Raw genomic sequence first — 20,482 nt, 5'->3', positions numbered from 1 at the left:
CACATGCTGGGACCTGGGCTTTACAACTTAACTCTGCCCTGCAATTCTCTTGCAATCAAAAACACTTCAATAGGCCACTTCTTCTAGTGGGCAATTGGAATTGGCTTAATGTTTAATTCTAACAATTTTGAGAATCTTGAAGACCTTCCAACTTCATTAAGTGACCAGTAAAGTTCTATTTTCTAAAAGTCCTAGCACAGAAAAAAACCCTGGGAAAAAACATTTGAGAGTAGCTTCCAAAAGTATCCAGATTCTTTCAATACAGTTCGGGAATTTTGGGAAAGATGTTTTTTAGAGTTTCTTGCAGAGAATGAGAAGATTAAATGAGATGATTGATACAACACTAACAACTGTTGCATATGCATACAAAGATCAATGTGTGACTTCCTGGAGTCTTGCCTGGCCACAACAAGACAACAGAGTCTGCTGTGTGTAGCTTCATGTTAAGCCTACAACAAATCTCCAGATATGAGAGTAGGATCAAACTTCCCATCTAACTCTGGGTAAGAAAGACAATAAGCGCATTTCTCAAAATGTTCAACTGCATTAATCATCCGCAGAAAGAGTGACAATGCTTTATTTTATATTCTGTAAATATCAAAGCATGTTTCCCTGAAAAAAATGTAATTTGGCAATGATTATAATAAAAATAGTATAGTATAGTTAAGGCTCTCAGTCAGTGCACAGCAGACCTGCTGAACATGCAAAAATGGGAAATTTGTATTCAGACAACATTCAACATGTATGGAGAAGCTTCAAACATGAATATCTAAAGATGTTCTTTACATGTTTAAAGCCAATGCTTGGAATAATAAATAATATCCTCTGCTTATATACCCTCCACAAGTAACTTGTCTTTTATTTAATTGATAGAAAATAGTAGTGTAGTTCTTTCGACAAAACCCTACAAGGCAATTCTGAAAAAAAGGAAGGAGATTCTCTAACTAAACACATTTTACAAGAAAGAAGTAAGTGCTTTTAAAGCATACCTATGTCATAAATTTAAAAGCTCTATAAAACTTGAGAAAAGTGGCTGCATGGTTGAAATGGTCCAATAATCCGAATCCAAATGCAGGCCAATATTTGTTGTGTTATTGATTTTGCCCTGCTGTTTATTTTTTTATGAGCTTTCCAATTTCCTGCAAGTTGAAAATAAGAAACATGAATCTGGCTGTGTATAATCACTGACACATCTATTTGTTTTGCCATATATACCTATTTTAAAACTGTAGGTTAAAAAATTCCTATGCGACAATGAATGGATTACAATACAAAGAGTCATAAGCCTTTCAGTTTTTACACTATTCAATATTTTGCTATGAGCAATAGTTTGCCTCAAAAGTCACTATATTTATGCTGTGTTACTCCACCTGTTTACTAATGTAAGAACAGTCCTTATAATGTATGAGCTGATGTCAAAGAACACCAATTAGTAAAAGCTGTAGTTCAGAAAGAGGCTAAGTTTGCCATTCGTCTTCATGATTGTTCTCGGTTTTAACAGTTCGGGTGCACAGAGCAAAGTCCCTTGGAAGTCTGCTATATTTCTAGGTATCTGCCTTGGGAGAGTGCTCTCTTTTTTTTTTCCTAGGAAAAAGGCCTAATATAATCACATCGAGCCATGACAGTACTTCAAACCAAGCAGAACAGACAAGGCTATAAAGGTATCAATAATATTCCAGCGCAAGGAGGACAGGAAAGCTTCTTAGACTTTTTACATAAATATCCAAACAATTTCATCAGGAGTCTCATTTGGATGGCTCGGTCATGCCAGGTAAAAGCTTTGACATTGCCACCGGCGCCTCATAATATCACCTGTGCTGATGTGCTTCTGCCTGTGTGGCCGTGACACTGTCATCTCTATCTTCTCTATTGTGGATGGATCTGCCACTCTGTGCTCCACGCCACCTGTCAATCACACGTTTCACCGATATATTAATGGCCCTCATTATGTGGCTTGGCCATATGGCACTGTGCTCTGTGTGTGTGTGTGTGTGTGTGTGTGTGTGTCTGTGTGTGTGTAGGCAAGCATGCCCATGCCACCGCGCTTGCTTTGTCGCCCTGAAAGCAGATTGCACGGGAGACGAGGCCAAGCTCTTGGTCACCTCCCTTAGAATCTCATCGCCGTGGTTGCACTGACAGAGGAAATATGGCTGCGGAGCTGGGGGGCAACAGTAATGGACTCTTTGCATCTGCTTCAGAATGTCATCCCAGATGTCCCCTTCTGTGTGAATGAGCAACGGGCAGAGTCGGATAATCGCAATGTGAGGCCACTGGGGGTTGACTGGAAGCTTCTGAATGGTACTGAGGGTGCAAGTCATAGTGAACTTTTAACCTTTTGAATATTAAAGTGTCAATCTTTGTGACAGTCATTTCTGTTTGAAAAGGGGGTTTATGTGGGTTTTTGCATCAGAAAATGATCCGAACTGAAGGCAAGTCGATCAGAATGGCAGATAATTTAACCTCCAGTATCAGTGTCGCCTTCAGAGAAGATTAAAACTGTTATTGATTTGAAGATTGGGCAGCAACGTGGACACCCCTGTATCTTACGGGTACACATGCAATTACAAACTTGAACTGCTTTGCAATGGAAACTCATCTTCTTCCTGGCAAACGTTTGAGAAGTTTCACCCAGACAAAAGTTTTCCTGGAAAATAATTCACACGTTTTGCTTTTTGCAAAGCCAACTGCCAGATGTCCCGACAATTCCCCTTATTAAAAACGTAGTTATCCACATTCCAGCAGAGAGATAGATGAGAAGATCAATGCGTCTGTGCAGTGTCTCCCCTGGTTGCTTGGCAATGATAACCTGCAGTGATGACAAGTAACTGTCCCTGGCAGTCTTTATGCTAAGCTAAGCTAATTGCCTCCAGCTCCATACTGTGTCTTTGCATCCACAAAGCACAAGAAGCACGTTAGCAGAGCAGCAGCTCCGTCTATGTCTACACAGGATGCGTTCAGGCACAGTACTGAGTGTATGTAACCTGTGTTTTGGCAGCACTAAGAGCCTAACACATAATCACCATACTAAGGAATTGCGCAAGTAAAACAAGCCTTTAGGTGGGCCTGTGTAGAAAGCTGGTTTAATTAAAACAGAGCGTCTTAACATGTAATCTTCTCATTTAAATATTGTCAAAATAGTGTGCTTCTCAAAATGTATGACTATTCCTTTAAAATACTGGGGTTTAGGTGCATAATAAAGTCATATGAGGTCATGGCTTGCATAGCAGTTCAAACAAATAATACTGGATGGTGTTGGACTGGATATTGAATTATAATGTTGCTATTAAGAGGCTATTAAGAGTTGTAACTTGTGGCTTATTTATATATTAATAATTAAATGTTTCTATAATTATGTTGTAAATATTTATTAAGTGTTTTTTTTTTTACAGTATCTTTCATCATTTACATTTTTTATCCTATTTATGTTCCTTGAAGAATGCAGTACTTCACCTGTATTTTTGTTTCCATTTTATACACAAAAGACCAAGGCGAACCAATCAGTCTTTTTTTTATTATTCTGAGAGAAACATAGTGGTTCCTGTTTTGATACTTGCTCAAGGCTTTTGAAAATGTAAAGGAAATGTCCTGGAAAATGAATTCCCTATAATGCGTTTGCTTTTCGGTGGATTTTTTTTCTTCTAAAATCATAATAAAGAAAATGAAAACCTCTCATTGCCCATTGCGGCCAGACGTAATGACTCCACTGGTCAGACTGAACTATGCTGACTGACTTCCCGCTCTCAAGAGGCTTCTACTTTGCCAGTCCTATTTCATCTCTATGTATCCTCTAATGAGCCTCTTCTGCCAATTGCAATCATGCGTTTTTATTTGTGAATATTCTCTTGCTGAACAAAACGTGTGAGTATCAAAAACTTGTGTTTGCCATAGAGCTCATTGGCAGGTTTGTGTCCACAATATTCCAAAATGAATTGGAAAAAAGCTCATTGGCTTTTTTTGTAGAGGTAACCAATGCGATGCTTACTTCTCGGTGTGGCCTGTAAAAATATGTCATCCCTGCAGCACTCTATAGCAGGAGCTAATAGAGGTGACAGCTTGTCGAGTTCACAATCAAATATGTGGGAAGTTGCTATTAATTCAATCTTTAATTAAAAGCCTAATACAGCTTTGTATAACTTTTAAAATAAAATATCATAATTTTACTTATGTATTTATCTTGAAATGCAAGCACTGCAGAGAGAAAACTCATATTTAATTATATGAAAAACATACCCTGATAAGACATTTTCAAATTAAAAAAATGAAAATTGATATTTTATTTAATTAGTTAATTTAGTGTCGGTGGACATGGATTGGTTGAGCCATTTCATGAGAAGTCAGGTTGCCATTGCCGTTGACCAGTGTGTTTATTTTTTGATAATGATATATTCCAGTGATGGTTGATGCCAAAGCGGGCTGGAGCACGCTAATCAAAGCTGCTGGAAACACTAAACAACCAGCAGCGAGCCTGAGACCAAACACATGCAGACGTTGCAAAAGATCTCTTCCCTCAGGGCCGTGAGTCATTGTGCTTGGTTTTAGCGGATCCATTTGATAAGTAAAGTGGTTTGATTAACTGTCTATCAGCGAGGTTAAGATAAGAACATGTGCAGGTTGTAACACTCGGTGAATGACTCCAAAAATGTGGTTTCGGTTGATAACGACTGACCTGACTGAGAAGTAATCAATTGCTGGTTACAGCTGAAAAGCAGTTTGTTGCTCATTACATTTTAGCTTATTTCATCCATATTATATGTTATATATTTTTAGCGACTACATTAGAAGAAGAAAGTATCCATCTTGCTGACACTTAATGCACTAAAACAGTTCATGAGATGGGATATTTTTCTTTATCTACAGAGTGTTTTATTTCATTTAGTACAGAATGTAGGATGATACCATCAAAATGCATCAGTCTTTCATAAATAAAAGAGTCAGTAAGTGCAAGTTGTCAAATACGAAAACATTAAGCTCGTCACCCGTCACTAAGGCTGGGATTTGGGCTACGGAGCTAAAGACCGTCATTCAAGCTCTGCATCTCTGCTCAGGCTACTTATTTTCTTACAGGCTTCAGATGCAGAAAGACAACTCGAGGGGGTGAAGAGAGTCGACGTGCTGAATCCAAAGTCCACACTTGCCCAGACTTGTGGGCTTTGCAGAGGGGTTAGGGCAGGCCTTTGCCAAAATGCATTTAGTCTGCAAGGGCTCTCATGCGAATATTTGGTGTGGGCTCTGTGTGGAGTTCCACAGACTGCTAGCCTGTACACAGTACAAGTCAGATTTCTCACAGCTCACTGCTTTGCTGATATGATCATAAAAGACATCAGGTAAGTGCGCCCTAGTAGCTGACTAGGTACTGTAGAGCTTTTACCATTAAGGCTGAGTCCTTACCGCAGCGGCTTGGGTTTCAGTAAGGCCTGATGTTAGCTTTTTACTTCTGCCAATTGCAATCATGCTTTAAAAAAATTCATAGTTTTTATTTGTGAATATTCTCTTGCTGAACAAAACGTGTGAGTATCAAAAACTTGTGTTTGCCATAGAGCTCATTGGCAGGTTTGTGTCCACAATATTCCAAAATGAATTGGAAAAAAGCTCATTGGCTTTTTTTGCAGAGGTAACCAATGCGATGCTTACTTCTCGGTGTGGCCTGTAAAAATATGTCATCCCTGCAGCACTCTATAGCAGGAAGCTAATAGAGTCTATCTGGTGACAGTTTGTCGAGTTCACAATCAAATATGTGGGAAGTTGCTATTAATTCAATCATTAATGTGCCTAATACAGCTTTGTATAACTTTTAAAATAAAATATCAGAATTTTACTTATGTATTTATCTTGAAATGCAAGCACTGCAGAGAGAAAATCCTTGACAAACTCTTGACCTTCCTCAAGGAACCATTTGTCCCTTTCAGCATCTCTGAGTGTCCTTGCATCCCCCGAACGTATTCACAACGAGCACTTCAGTCATTGTCAGACTCCCTAAAAATCTTAGTCCACCAGGGCTCAGCCTGCACATCCTGAGTCTGGACATTTGAATTCAGCGATAGAACAACCACGGCACAGGATGCCCACAGAGCTCAGAGCAGCAAGCCGAAATGTGCTCTTTGACTAAAGCTGTTAAGCCCCTGCTGATCGATTGGCCTGGCCTTTTACTGGCACTGTAAACACACACACACACACACACACACACACTCACACACACACATGCACTAGGACATTGTTCAATCTTGCCCGTACATGCATGAACAGACCCCGATGCAAGCGTGCCCATGGACCCAACACAATGACACTTGTTGGATCAGTCGACGAACGTAGCGAAGTGGTAACAAAGGCAAGGCAGCTCCAATGAAACTTGTTTATTTAGCATAACGGCTAACGTAACTAACAATTTCTACCTTTGCTCTGTAGAGTCAGCCATCAGGAAGAACCAGCTTGAAATGCGTCACATAAGTCAAGCTTGATTACTTCCTCTTTCCTGTTTGATACAGAGCAAGAAAGGTGTTGCCGTGGCAATGCCTAAGCATGGCAGACACAACATCATGACTTCTTCATTTGTCTTTTAAACTAGAAGGCCTCTGCCTTTCATAACAAAATAAGGATAATTTGTATGAGTATGTCCAGCTGCTGCAGCATTTTCAAGGTCAGCCATTTTGTGTGTCCTTAATTTTTTTCCCCCTGATGCAGCGAAGTATAGTGATGGTAAACATATGTATCTCTTTCTTTTTTAGCCGACTGTGCTTATCTGCGAGAGTGCAGGGTGCTGATACTGTTAGTTTCCAAGCTGTGGCACCCCGTTCAGATATGGCTTTAAACAGGGGCCCTCTGTCTCGCTTACTTTGTATTCCAACGACGGTAAGGTCAAAACTCGTTGGATTTAAGGGAGGAGGAAATATATATACAAAAATAATCCCCTCCTGTGTTTCATGAGGGGACTCGCGACCAAAGAGAGACCAAGGTGGCTCTTCAAGTGCGGCCCTGAATCGCTCCATCAAAATAAAGGCCTGGGTGAATCATCCTGAGCTCAATGACGCTTTGCTCATCAGTATGCACCTGCAGGCAGATGTGTGTGGTGCATTAATAGGTTCTTTCCTGTCTTTTTTTTTTTTTTTTTTTTTTTTTTTTTTTACCTCATAATCATGCACTGCATATCAATTCAACTGGAAATAAAACTTTGTGTTTCTTTTCCCCATATATGAGCTGCGTTTTCTAACTCTGGCTTGACTATTGTGTCATCCCATCAGCTATGAGTCTGTTCAAATAAACACAGATCACAACCCCAAACAGCTCATTTGTCTCTCGGTATATTAACTATAGAAGTTTAGTGGAGGATACTTCCTGAGTCAGTTGCAGTTTGATAACAGATCCACAGCTACAGATTCAAGCATCTGCTCATGCTCCAAGAACAAGTCCGGGCGTAGCTGCTGGGTCATACAACCCTGTCAAAGTGAATAATGAGGTGGTCTCCGAGGCCGAGTCTGTGCCAGACCAGGTAGGTGACGTGCTGGGGGCAAAGCATGCTGGGAGCCGCGTGGTTCTGCCGACAGGCTCAGCAGCGCTTTGTCATCTGCCGAGTTGGCTTATGTGTGTACTCTGAAGGGGTTTGGGTTGTCATCGGAATCGAGGGGAAAGCCGAAACCCTTCACGATGTCAGATAAACACTGGGAGTGGAGCAGGATGCCCAGCTACAAAACAGATCGGAAAGCGCTGGGAGGCGCTGGGAAGAGAGAGAAGAGAAACAGCCGGGCATGAGAGTGTCTGGGCTGTGAACTCTCCTTCAGTTTTCTTTCCCCCTCTCTTTTACTCCCCTTCTCCCACTTTAGCAACCTTGTTGGCAAGCCGAGCCTCTTCACCAACCCATTAGACAGTGAGGATTTTGAAGTGGCAAAAGGCGGTGAGAGCCTGCTCGTTATTTCACCTCTATTGTCAACGAGATCACTGGTACGCTTTCAGGCGAGTGCATCACTTTCCAGACAAGATTACATACAAAGTCCCGACCACTACTGAGACTTCAAGGCACCCTTTAGTGGACAAGACAAAACGATATAACACACCCAACTAGATGATAGAGCAAAAAAACAGGGATACGGCTGATAAGACCCTTGCAAGCAAAGGTTTGCATGCTCAAAATACTTTTCAAGCCCTCAAACCTGCCTGATTGCCTTTTTTATTATTTCTACACAAATTAACTGAAAAAAAAAATCACCATACAAAGGTCTAATATGCATTTCTAATGTTACAGGGATTACAATCAGATTTGTTTTGACTCAACCAACTGCCAAACCCTCCAACCTTTCTGGGCGACAAGCTACACAAACTGTCCAGCAAATTAATTATTTATGTGAGCTTTGTTGCTTAGCCCTATTGGTATCGTGTATAGAAAGAAAACAAATTAATTATTTATGTATAGAAAGAAAACAATTGTTATGCACACAAATCGCAAATTCAACCCTGTCTCCTATTTAGTATGTTTATACACTGTGTTGTGTTGGAAAATGGAATTGCTGCCTTGATAATGTTATGTTGTTGATTATGTTAAACAGCAACATTTTGTCCAGTCCATGAAGTGTTATGATTCATACACAGAAGTCTTAAGGAGGACATAGAAACCTCAGGATTTGGTCATGGATCCAACGACATACATGTTAGGTTTAGGATCCTACAACAGGAGATGATGTTGTTTTCTGAGTTTTTTTAATTTAACAAGGACAAAACCTCAAACCTTAACTGACGTGAATACAAAAAAAAATAAACATCAAAAGATCATTTCATTGAAAAAACTAATGAAATATATGTTACATATTCCTTTAATGAAATGTCTCCTCGTGATGTTAATAAAAATGTAATCTGGGATGCATTACGTTTCTGCAGTTGCTAATTAGAAGCATGGGTAGGGACAGCAAGAGGGTATTGCATTATCCCACTAAGGAAAATAGCTTTCAGTCATTCTGCATTTTCTGTAAAAGCTGCACTAGAATGGAACTCCATCCCAGTGACCATTAGAGACCTGGACACATATACAGTTCATTTAAAGCTCATTTAAACACACGGTTAATTAGCACCCAGCTCTGTTAGCACTAGAACATCACAGCACCTTACTCTGCCCAATCTGTGCTGAACTTCCCCCAGTTTGTTTGCACCTGTGTGTCAATCTTGCAATTCTAAGTCTAACCACATCTACCTGCATGCATGTCTTTCATTGTTGTTATGCTGTGTCAGACTTATTTCTATATATTTTAAATATTCTGTATGCTTTTATGTTTTGTGTTTCTGTTCTATATGTTTTTTTGTGTCTAACAATTCAGCATAATCTTGTCTTCGGACCATGTTTTCCATTAAACATAATTATCCCTAATTTATTTGCTTTGCATGTGTTGTTTAATGAGCCTCTGTGTTGCATGTCTTCATAGTACTTGACAATGCAGTATAAGGGTGTCCTGAATTATGTTTCTACTCATATTAATATTCTCTCTTCTTTGAACATTAGTTCTGGATGCTTAGAAAGGATAAATGATGCATAACATTGTGTTTTTAGTTTTTTAGGGTGACTTTCTAACATCTGTCCAGGGACTACAGATGAGAAATAGTGTCTTGGCTAACTCTGGCTAATGTACAGTGATGTTTTATTAAAGTTTACTGTCCTTTCCAAATAAATCAATAAACAAACAGTCCCTTTAGTCTGAGATATATAATAAAACTTCAGCTTGCAACTGAGGATAAGCTGAGGATGTTATGTAACATCCGCAACAATGTTTTATAACTAACAGAAAAAGCTTTTACCAACTTATATGAAGGCAACAAGCTTGTATTGTAAAAGCAAAATGGTGTACACATTCACTGATGCTTTTATACTGTGTGTATGGTGCACTCTCTGTTGGCCAGCTATTAGGTTTTGTGATTACCACTTGAGAGAAAGAAAATGGAGTGAACAGCTACAGCCGGGAAAAAACATGACTGAATCATCGTATTAACTGGGTATTAGTTGCTGCAAAAAAAACGGCAAGTACTCGGCTTGAATCAACTGCTGATCAGGTTCGCCCTCAAGATGTCTGTGGATGACTAATTTTCCATTGAAGTAATTGTTGAGGTGCAATAAACATACCCCCCCCCCCCCCAAAAAAAAGACAATTGCAATTTGCATAAGTTAAGCAAGTCCGAAAATGAAATGACTCGAGAAGGAAAATAATTCACCATTGATTGCAAAGGTGACTTAAAGAAAGCAGAATAATTAAAATGGCCATAATCAGCTCACCAGACAATCCATAGCTGATGCTGCTGTGACAGCAAAACCCCAGCTTCAAAGACAAGCAGCACTTTGGAGGCGGCAGCCGGGCAGGAAAAATAAATGCTGGAGGGGATCTGAGAAATGTCTTTGACTTCGCAGCAGTGTTGAAGAATTCATCGCTGCGGGAGATCCTAAATGAGCACCAATCAAAAGGGAGTAAAGGCCCACACGGCGAGCTTTAACCCTCATCATCCCTCAGCATGAAGCCCCAGAGAGGTGGGTGGCTTTAGAGAAAAAAAGGCATCTGGTGTACCTTAAATAGCCCAGGACTAAAATGCGACAATACTCGGGTCATCATGGCTATTTCTGACGCAGTCCTGCTTTGTTGAAGACTAGAGGTTTGATTAAACCGAACCCTGTCACAGAATGTGTCATCACAACCCCCTGGTACCTCGATACCAGCTTCCACAGAGGTCAGTCAGCCACATATAGTAACCAACATTATGAAGCTCTGAACTTGCTCATAATAGTCCAAAGCAGCACTGTGTACAAGTTACTGACTCACTCAGTGTGAAACTGCTGCGTCTACAACACGTCAGAGGGGGAGCATGGGAATAAAATAAATGCCAGGAACTTAATAAAACAGAAATATCAGGAACAAAAACTATTATGGCGGCCATAAAAGGGAGGCTGTGAAAAAATATTTGTGGAAGCAGCTATTTCCTATCTTAAAACAGGAGAAAAGGGACAGTGAGAAGAAAGAGATGGTATTTACGTCCATTAAATCAAACCAGGAGATAAGATGGAGAGTTTTGCGTGACACGTATGCATAAGATGTCAACAAAGGCAATTAACTGCAGGAGGAGAGGAGAAGCTTTTTCCACACGGCAACAAAAGCAAACGTGATATTTTACACAACAGCACACACCGGGGTTGGCTCTGTGTGAGATACAAGGTGCTAAAATTTCAAAGTTGAGGCAGCCTTTATTTTTCCTTTTTCTTTTGTTGAAAAAAAAAAAAAAAAAAAAAAAAAAAAAAGGCTGACATTTATTTCCACAGAAAATACACTGCCTGCACACAGATTTGACTTGTGCATTCATACTGGGCTTTGGATATGCTACATGCAAAAAATACATGCATGATTTCTAAATATTGGACATCTGGCTGCACGGTGGTGTAGTGGTTAGCTAACCACTACACCACCGTGCCTCACAGCAAGAGGGGCCGGGGTTCAATTCCCGGGCTGGACAACCTTCTGTGTGGAGTTTGCATGTTCTCCCCGTGTCAGCGTGGGTTCTCTCCGGGTTCTCCGGCTTCCTCCCACAGTCCAAAGACATGCAGCTTAGGTGCATTGAAGACTCTAAATTGCCCGTAGGTGTGGATGTGAGTGTGAGTGGTTGTCTGTCTATATATGTCTGCCCTGTGATAGGCTGGCGACCTGTCCAGGGTGTACCCTGCCTTCGCCCATTGACAGCTGAGATCGGCTCCAGCACCCCTGCGACCCTTAACTGGATAAGCAGGTTATGGAAGATGGATGGAAATGGATGGATGAAAATGATCTACTGTACACATGAGTTACGCACAATTCTGAGCGTAACAAGCCTGTTTTGTTTTAAGTATCTATCATCGAAACAGCTTTTCACTCACATTGATTCTTCTTTGCTGCATGCACACCATTCATGAGGGGCCGTTAGTAGTCCTTATTTAGATGCTTGTTGGATCAGCACTCACAGTGGGAATAGCACAAGTGTCACTGATAACATGAACGATTGATCTGTTCTATGCAAGTGTCCCAGTAAGTCATGACAGTGTGACGGTGAGTCAGCATATATAATACCAGGACCCTGACACTGAAGCAGCTAAATGAAATTCAGAAATCATTAATGTTATCATTCACACGTGTGCTTTTTATTACTTTTACATGCCTTTTTTTATTGTGATAAAAGGTGTCATAATGATATATTTTTACATGAAAAGTTTGAAATAATGAGTTGGGTTTTAAAATATAAATTTTGTTCAAAATTTCACGGCTATATTAGTATATTTTGGCTGTATTTCACACTTTTTTTTATTTCATATTAATTAATTTCTTTGTTTAATATTTAACATTTAGGTCTCCATATTCCAAGATCAAAAAGCATGAAAAATGTTCAGTTGACTTCATAGTTTTACAATTAACCCAACGCCTACGCCAGTGAAAAGTAATGAAAGTAACATGAAAACACACTCACAAAATATAAAAAAAATATAAAAAAAATAAATAAGAAGAATCACTCCAGACAGACAGGGAGTTACAAGTTGCTCTTCAAAGTCTAAAATTAAACTGCAGTGAGATAAACCGGCAGCCTATAGCACAGGAAGCCCGAAGCAAGAACAGCGATGTCGGAGTACAGAAGGTGATTACAGTCTGAAAGGGTGGCAGGAGCTTTCTGTAAAGCTCGCCTGTCGAGCAGATCATTGATCACAGATCATCTCCTCTAACTCCTGTAATCTTCCCATTCCGGCTGACAATGCCTTTCTCAGTGTCTTGTAACTTGACACTGAGATTGGCAAGATGTCGAGTCATGGGAAAGATTATTATGTATAGAATGAGCTATAAAATCACATTATCTGTGCTATAAGCGGTGGTTTGCGAACTAAACAAAATCGAAACCAAAAAAGATTTGAGGAAAAATGAGTATACAACGCCAGAGTTACTATGACAAACTTCACTCCAAAAATATTGCTGCAGAACTCAATTTATTTAAATGGTTAATACCTTTCATGTGTCACCCTGGGTGTATTTTTCCACTCTCTATCATTTCATAGCAAATTTGAATGCATACTACTGCACCAAAAGAGGGAATTTTCTTTTGAAATTGGTCACCATGGACACAAAGGACAACTAAAGAAACATTTAATAAAAGGCCACTAATAGCTTGCTCAGAATGAAAAAAAAAATGAAAAAACAGGTGGCTCTGCAAATCTAAATATATATACTTAAGAAAGATTCAGAGATGGCAACGGCTCAAATTAATTAAAAGCCTGCACACTCAGTCCCACACACCCGACAATCCTGCCTCCTTATGTGACCTCTGCTCATAAACCTTTGCAGTATTACACTGGGACGAGAAGTGCGAGGGAATAATGGCGGAATGTGACAAGTAATCTTACCTTAAGACACAAGTTTTATCGCCTTTGTGAAGTTCCCACCTGACTGATTGCTTCTGGCAGTGTGCCCCAGAGCTGGGCGCTCTAATGAGCAAAGAGAGACAAGAAGTGTGATACATGCAGAAAGCCAAAATATTAAGTTAAGATACTCGAGTTAAAGCAACAGTTTGCCAAGATTAAGCCTTCTGCTTTATGTGGGAAATATAGAGTGGTGGATTTGAGGGAGCCATTGAAGAACAATAGAGATCATATTAGCGTCATTAAACGCTCACATGAACAATGAGAGGATTTGCTCATTCTCATAGACAGTTAATGACCCATGAAATCCAGCTCTTCACTAAAATAATCTGAAGGAAATTCATTACATTGCATATCAATTTTAATTACATTGTATATATAGCTTATGCATATGTATTTAAGTGTCTTTGTATCACATAATCAATATCATATTCATTATTTTCTCCATTCAGATTGGACCTTAGTAAATCTCGCACATCATGACACAACCGAGTAAGTCATTGAAACTTTAATAAACCAACCTTTAATAATCTGTACTTATCAGAAAGCAGTCTAGAACTAAAACAAGCACTATTTTGTTTCACTGTTTTTTGTTGTTCATGATCAAACAAGCATGAGACACCAATATGTCGTCTTGAAATGCTGAATATTTTATAGTCTCTACTGAGTCTAGAAGCAACCAGAAACTTTCACCCCAGGATCTGGACTTTGTCATCCAAAAGGTTCTTTGTTTTTGGTGATAGATAACATTTTGATCTTTTTAACACAGATGATTTCGGTATCTAGGTGTAAGAAAATGTCTGTCAATTTCACATTTCAGCCCTGCTTCACATACTTTAACCAGGCATTAATCTGTGACAAATCTCAAGTTGAGCCTTGATATGACCGTTTAAAAAAGAAAAAAACATTTCAAAAACGTACCAAAAAATATGAATCAAAGTAAAGCTACGAGTTATCATGGATCTCTTTTTCTTCAGATGTGTCTGCAGGCCAAGAAAATAAAGAGTCAATACTTCAGCCAGGTGAAAGACAGAAAAATACAGAGGATTGCAGCTACCCTCATCTGCCTGCCAAGCCCAAGCAAAGACAAACAAACACATTTGCAGCTGAGAAAGAACCGGAAATACATATACATGTATCTCTATAATTTAGACGAAAAAGTAGAGCAGACACTTAAATAGATCAGTCGAGCTTTGACTGTCTAATCCAGAAGGGATAAAGAAGGAAACAGTATAGGAAATGTAATTTAAAATTACATAAAAATGAGACGTCTTCATGAATTATTGAAGGGAAGGCTGTTCCAAAACAAGAGCTACATACTTTGTGATATAGAAAAAAACGAGAAACAATTGGGTTAACCTCAAGGCATACTAGCTTTGGATTTGCTGGAATAAAAGGAACATCAAAAACAGAAATGCACTAAAAGTGTCTGTGTGATAGTTTGACAAGAAAATAATTTTGTTCTCAGGCATCTGGCAGACTAAATGTGAAATAAAGTGCCTTACCCACTCTGGAGCAATCGGTATCCTGGCATCCCATGGTCTCAGTTAAAGGATGGACATATCAGAGACTCAACAAATGTGAGCCTGCAACTAAACGCTACACTCAAATGGAAAAACAAGGAGTGAAAAGAAGGACATGACAATAAAACAGCATGTAGAAAGTTGAACTAAAGAGACGTTCTAACTTAGATCCGATGACTCAGTGTACAATTAAAGCACTGTGCAAAAATGAAAGTCAAAGTCACATTACAATTTGTGAAAATGTTTAATCATTTGTCTTGGCAGGATTCAGTGTACATAGGATGCATTATTCTCTGCAACGGGCATGACAGTAATTTGAGCACAGCATAAAAATGATGTCGAGCTCTCAAAGTAAGCCAGAGTGACTGTAAGTGGCAAGTAATGTCAGCAGCATCAGGTTATTAATCATTAGGCCAATTACAATCTCTTAATGTTGTACAGTACAGAACATAATGTTGAAAAGAATGTAGCTATGAACTACTCTCTACATTTAAAAGTAAATATTCTTGAGTCAAGATTGCACATAAAACATTATTTAACATTCTATTTTGTTGAACATAAGCAGTATATACCATTTACCATTTATACATTTCGTTCACGTAGTATACAATGCAATATCTATACATATCACAGCTATGTTGTATAATTTATTTAAAACATTAATGACATTCATTCCAAATTACAGTTTAAAAAAAATTCATTAATTTTCCAAGTGAAAAAAAAAGGCAGACATCATTTTAAACTGCATTTATCGAAATGGTAAACTCGATAGGTGTAGCAACAGTAACGTAAGTAAAATAGGAAATCCATATTACCAGAACTAATGCTGTTTTATCTGTTAAAGAACCTTGTTTTTCTCAGCAAAACTATATTAAAAAATCCCCTTTACAAAGTCACACAAAACTCGTGCGGTATAACTCAGGTTACAAAGTGTAATTGATGGTGATTATGTGGGTGAACTACTCCTTTAACATTGTAAATAAGACATGCTGCCAGAGCCTATTGATTGTCAAAGGGTTTCCAAACATGGCAGTTTAAAAAAGGCACATTGTGACAAAATGTATTCACAGTAACTCCAGTTATAGTCACAAAGCCTCTGAATAGTAGTTCTCTGTAAACTGGTGCACACATACGATGTGTTGTCTTTCTAGCAGACCCAACATGTTTAACAGCTGGTTGACTCTGACTGACTCATCATCTTCCCACTGCAGGAACCTCAATGTCTTTGATTAAACAGCATCTACAGCTGATTGGAGGCTCATTCAGATGTTCAAAGCCATCAGACAGAGTTGTTATTATTCATTTCTAATCAAAATCAAACATTACAGTGCCTTTTAAATCACAATATGAGGTAGGAACTAACTGTTGATCAATGGGGTTTTTATTTAAGACAAATATTCTTAGATTAGTCGCTTGTTGATATTTATTGATATGTATAAATATCAACATAAGTGACCTAATATCTGACCTGATCACATCAACCTAAAAACATCAGGGAAAGCTTCTCTCTTTTATACAGTTTTATATTTCAAAATATGATCATTATAAACAACGAGTAAATCTCAAACACAAACAAATTTGATGTTCAATCCTGGAGTGTCCTAAATATTATGCAGATTGATGTTTTCACAGAATCATTTGGTCCTCACACTCTCCTCCACTATGCTAAGGTCGGCAATATATTAAAAACTATAAAACTGGCGTTGTCTCAGTTGTAGCATATACAATTGGATTTGCATGTGAATGGTGGGGTCATGTCCCTACCAATATGTATGGAGGACAGGATTATCCCTACTAAAATATGAGCAAACTTGTTTGCATTATCTTTGTGTACAGCCTGGATCAAAAACAGTTTTGGTCACTATAGCTAATTTTCATCTTGTTCAGGAGCTGCCAAAATGGCGACAGCTGGAGCAAACCACTTTGAGCTTTACAACGGCTCTTCAGAGACCTATGGCTGAGGTTACGGAGACGACATCCAAGTTCTATGCAGTCTATAGTGTTGACTTTGCAGAGACAGCATTAACTGAGAAAAGGTGGTCTCCAGGAGAATAAATATTTGAAGGAAATACAGAAGGCCTGAGAGCTTAAACGTTTTTGCAGTGTGAACTAACTGTAACTCGAGATTTAGATGAGTTGTGTTAGAGAAGGTTAATTCAGGGTGGTTATGGAAGATAACACAAACAATTACAGTACAAGTCATTGTTGCACTTGGTGTCTAAACAATGCTATGCATAAAGTTTGAGCCCAATTCAAGCTTGTTTAAAGTATATTGCCAGCCCCACTGTAATTGTAATGTGTCTAATGAGTGTTACACCTTCTCTGCTTCTTGGGAGGTCTTCACCGACTTCATTGGCAGCTCATCTGAAGTGTCCACTGCGTTGTCATAGGCCTTAGAGTCCTCTTCCCCGTGCTGTTGCCTCGCAAAGTTCACAAAGACCTGGAATATCAGTGAGGAGAAGAAGATACTTAAAGGCAAATGCAAGATAACAAACTTAGAACACACACAATACTGAAGGGCCTGTGGACATATTTCCAACCATCTCATTTCAGCTCTCCCCAACCCTCTGCCTCTTAAACAAACAGAAATAGCAGTACAGTCAACGGGGCGCATGAGAATGAGTTGCCAGACAAGGGCTATGAAGCATCAAGTAAGCGTCTAGACTCACACAGTGAATGTCAGTTTGACATCTTTGACCAGCTGAGAAAGAGAATAAAACAATCATTCTTCTCTCTGTGATACCCATTTAATGTCAGAAGAAATCAATCCTATAGCATTCATAAAAAGCTGTGTGTATTTCATTGTGCTGTAAACATCGCTGTAGTTCGGGCTTTTTATTCTCTTTGCATTAGCTGTCTGTTGTGATAAAGCTACACTAAAGATTTTTACCCCACGGGAAAAAAGCAACAAAGAGGGTCATAAAAAATGATAAGAGCATTGCTTTTTCATTCAAAGATTTTCAGTGGCTGTGTGAATATAAAAGGATATGCGCATTAATAGATTGTATTTAAAATCAATGGAGGAAAAAAAAACATCAAGACCAATTCGAGATGAATACCTTTTCATAGCTACATGGCTGATAAATGAAATGGGATGGAAAGTAAATGCCTGTGAAAGAGCATTAATGAACAGAAATAAACAAAAGTGTCCTTTCAGGCTTTTGATTTTTCAGGGTAAGAAAAATCTATCCTGTCAGCCTTTGAAGTTTCTGTTTTTAATTAGCCAATTTATATAATCGGTTCCCTTAAAATGTAATGTTAATGATAGAGAGAGAAAAAGTCTAAACTTAGTAGATTCAGTTTTTTGAACAAAGAGGTTTTTTTCAGGCTTATAACTCTGATGTAGTGCCGTTGTCAAGTGCTGTGTAATATCTTGTCTTGATAGCAAAAATGTGGACAGGAGGCTCTTCCATTGCTCTTGTAGGCAATAGGAACCTTTGAGAAATGTGCACTTGATATGACGTTGTTTATCCTATGTTTAGATATTACAACCAATCTCACTCTCATGTATGTGCATTAAGTTTGGAGCTTGAACCCTAAAACAATTAACTTAGCTGAGCTCCATATAAAACTTACAATATAGCGCATATCTGTTTACTTAATAAACAAACACGATAAACACTATATAAAAGTTAATTTTACGTATGCTTGTCGGCAGATTTTTTAAAGTAAATCTTGGGTGCATGGCGATAATAAGTATAACTATTTAGAAAATCACTCCTAGAAGCAACCTAGTACAGACAAAGCCTTACAGACAGATGGAGCATCCTTTATCTGTAACCACTTGTCCTATCCATGGTTGAGGGGGCTGGAGCCATATCCCAGCCAGCAAAGGGCAAAGGCGGAGTACAGGGTGCTGACACATAGAGACAGACAACCATTCATGCTTTTATTTAAACCTACTGCAATCTAGAGTATACAATGAACCTAACCTGCATGTCTTTGGACTGTGGGAAGAAGCTGGAGAACCCGGAGAAAATCCACAGTGAGTACATAGAAACTCCACACAGAAGAGCAGTGTGGCGATAGCTGTGCACAATTGTGCCCAGCTGAAGCAGTTCGGGGTTAAAGGCCTTGCTCAAGGGCTGTTTGTTGGTAGTAACTAGCGGTGGCATATTCTGCTCTCTCAATACTGCTACCTTGTTTTTACTAAGGAGTCAGATGTTTAAACTAGGGATTTCATGGAATCAACTTTGGTGCTTCCTCTCAGAATTCGTAATGAGTAAATTATGGTCTTTTGTTCACTCCAAGGTAAAACAGGCTTTTGCCACTTAATGTACTGTACTTCCAAAGATTTAGCAAAATGTAGAGCTTCTTGACCTCAATGCTCGCGGAGCTGCTGGCTAGGTTGTTGTATTAAAAGTAATACAGCAGACTACTTTGTAACAGAGGAGCAATCTATGCTTGCAGAACGCCTGAGGCTAAAGTAGGCTTCAATGTGTGTGATATCGGACCATCAGCAGTATGTATCAAGGTCACAGTTGTCAAGGCATCTTATCAGGGGAGAATGAGTTGGAGGATAAGAATGACAGTAGCAGCAAACACAGCCTCTCTCGGCTTCTGACCCTGCCACTGGCTGATATTGGCTTGACTTGCTGAGGCATGCAAAGCATTTCATATTCATAGTCAAGGCTGTATAGTTTCTCAATAGAATTACTAAGTACTGTTTGTATTGAGGTTTCGCAAAGAATTCAAATATGGTAAAAAAAAGTGCTTCAATGTTGCAGTTGACAACATTTCTCACTGAGATGACCATGGTTAATTCATTCCCTGCTTTGTGTTGAGCCTCTCATCATAATGTACACTTTCTGTATTTAGCCAACCACTCATGACCTGAACGTCATGCACCAGAGCTGTTGAGTGGCATTTTCTTAATAACAGATGGATGCGGGCATTAATTACATTGCAGAGGGAACATTTGGGTGTTTATTAGATGCCTGTTGAGGCAGAACAGAGGAGGCAAAGGACATGAATCACCCAATTAACCTCTAATGTTTATCAAAGGAGCTCTTGCAGAATGTAATATTGCTATTTTTTACATACATGTCATCCACATGTTCATGCTCTCGTGTTTCATACTACACCGACTTTGAAATGGTCTTTGGCATTGGAAGATCTTGTTTTAGCCGAAGAGTCGACAAAGAAACTTCACAATGCAGTTGGGGTCTTTTCGTACATGCTGAGAACATCCTTTAAATGCCATTTGCAAAATGCAATAATTGTTCTTTTTTTGGGATAATTCGGGGGCATCGCAACAAGTCCTAAATACAACTTCGACATATCTTATCACGTTAAACATAAGAATTTTATATGCAAATGTGAAGCAAAAATATAATTTATTTGGCGTTGTGTTCCAGGACCCCTGTCAAATGTAAGTCCCATATTCAATCTCCTTTCACAGTAATTGTTTTAGTCTCAATAAACTCCTGAGAAAAATACTTTGCTCTTTAGGTCTGAGAGTGAATCGAAAAAGTAAAGTAAACTCAAAACAATTACCTACAACATGCAAGCCTTTCCACATTAAAGATGATCTCACCCATTGCAGCTTTAATTATTTTTTATAGTAAACTAATTA

At 38.9% G+C, this 20,482-nt stretch overlaps 1 protein-coding gene across 1 annotated transcript in view; it reads right to left on the bottom strand.

The window, feature by feature from the left end:
• Positions 1-15,169: 15,169 nt before the first annotated feature.
• LOC129093563 (phospholipid-transporting ATPase ABCA1-like) overlaps positions 15,170-20,482 on the bottom strand; it is a 132,169-nt gene continuing 126,856 nt past the window's right edge. Inside the window, exon 49 of the mRNA XM_054601616.1 lies at positions 15,170-17,347. Within this exon, the coding sequence (XP_054457591.1) occupies positions 17,219-17,347 (129 nt within the window). The 3' untranslated portion in view covers positions 15,170-17,218. The remainder of the gene's footprint in view (positions 17,348-20,482) is intronic.

This window comes from Anoplopoma fimbria, chromosome 7, assembly GCF_027596085.1.
Source record: "Anoplopoma fimbria isolate UVic2021 breed Golden Eagle Sablefish chromosome 7, Afim_UVic_2022, whole genome shotgun sequence".
Taxonomy (NCBI): domain Eukaryota; kingdom Metazoa; phylum Chordata; class Actinopteri; order Perciformes; family Anoplopomatidae; genus Anoplopoma; species Anoplopoma fimbria.
The sequence above is the reverse complement of the archived record's forward strand: the minus strand, read 5'-3'. Positions and strand labels throughout refer to the sequence as shown.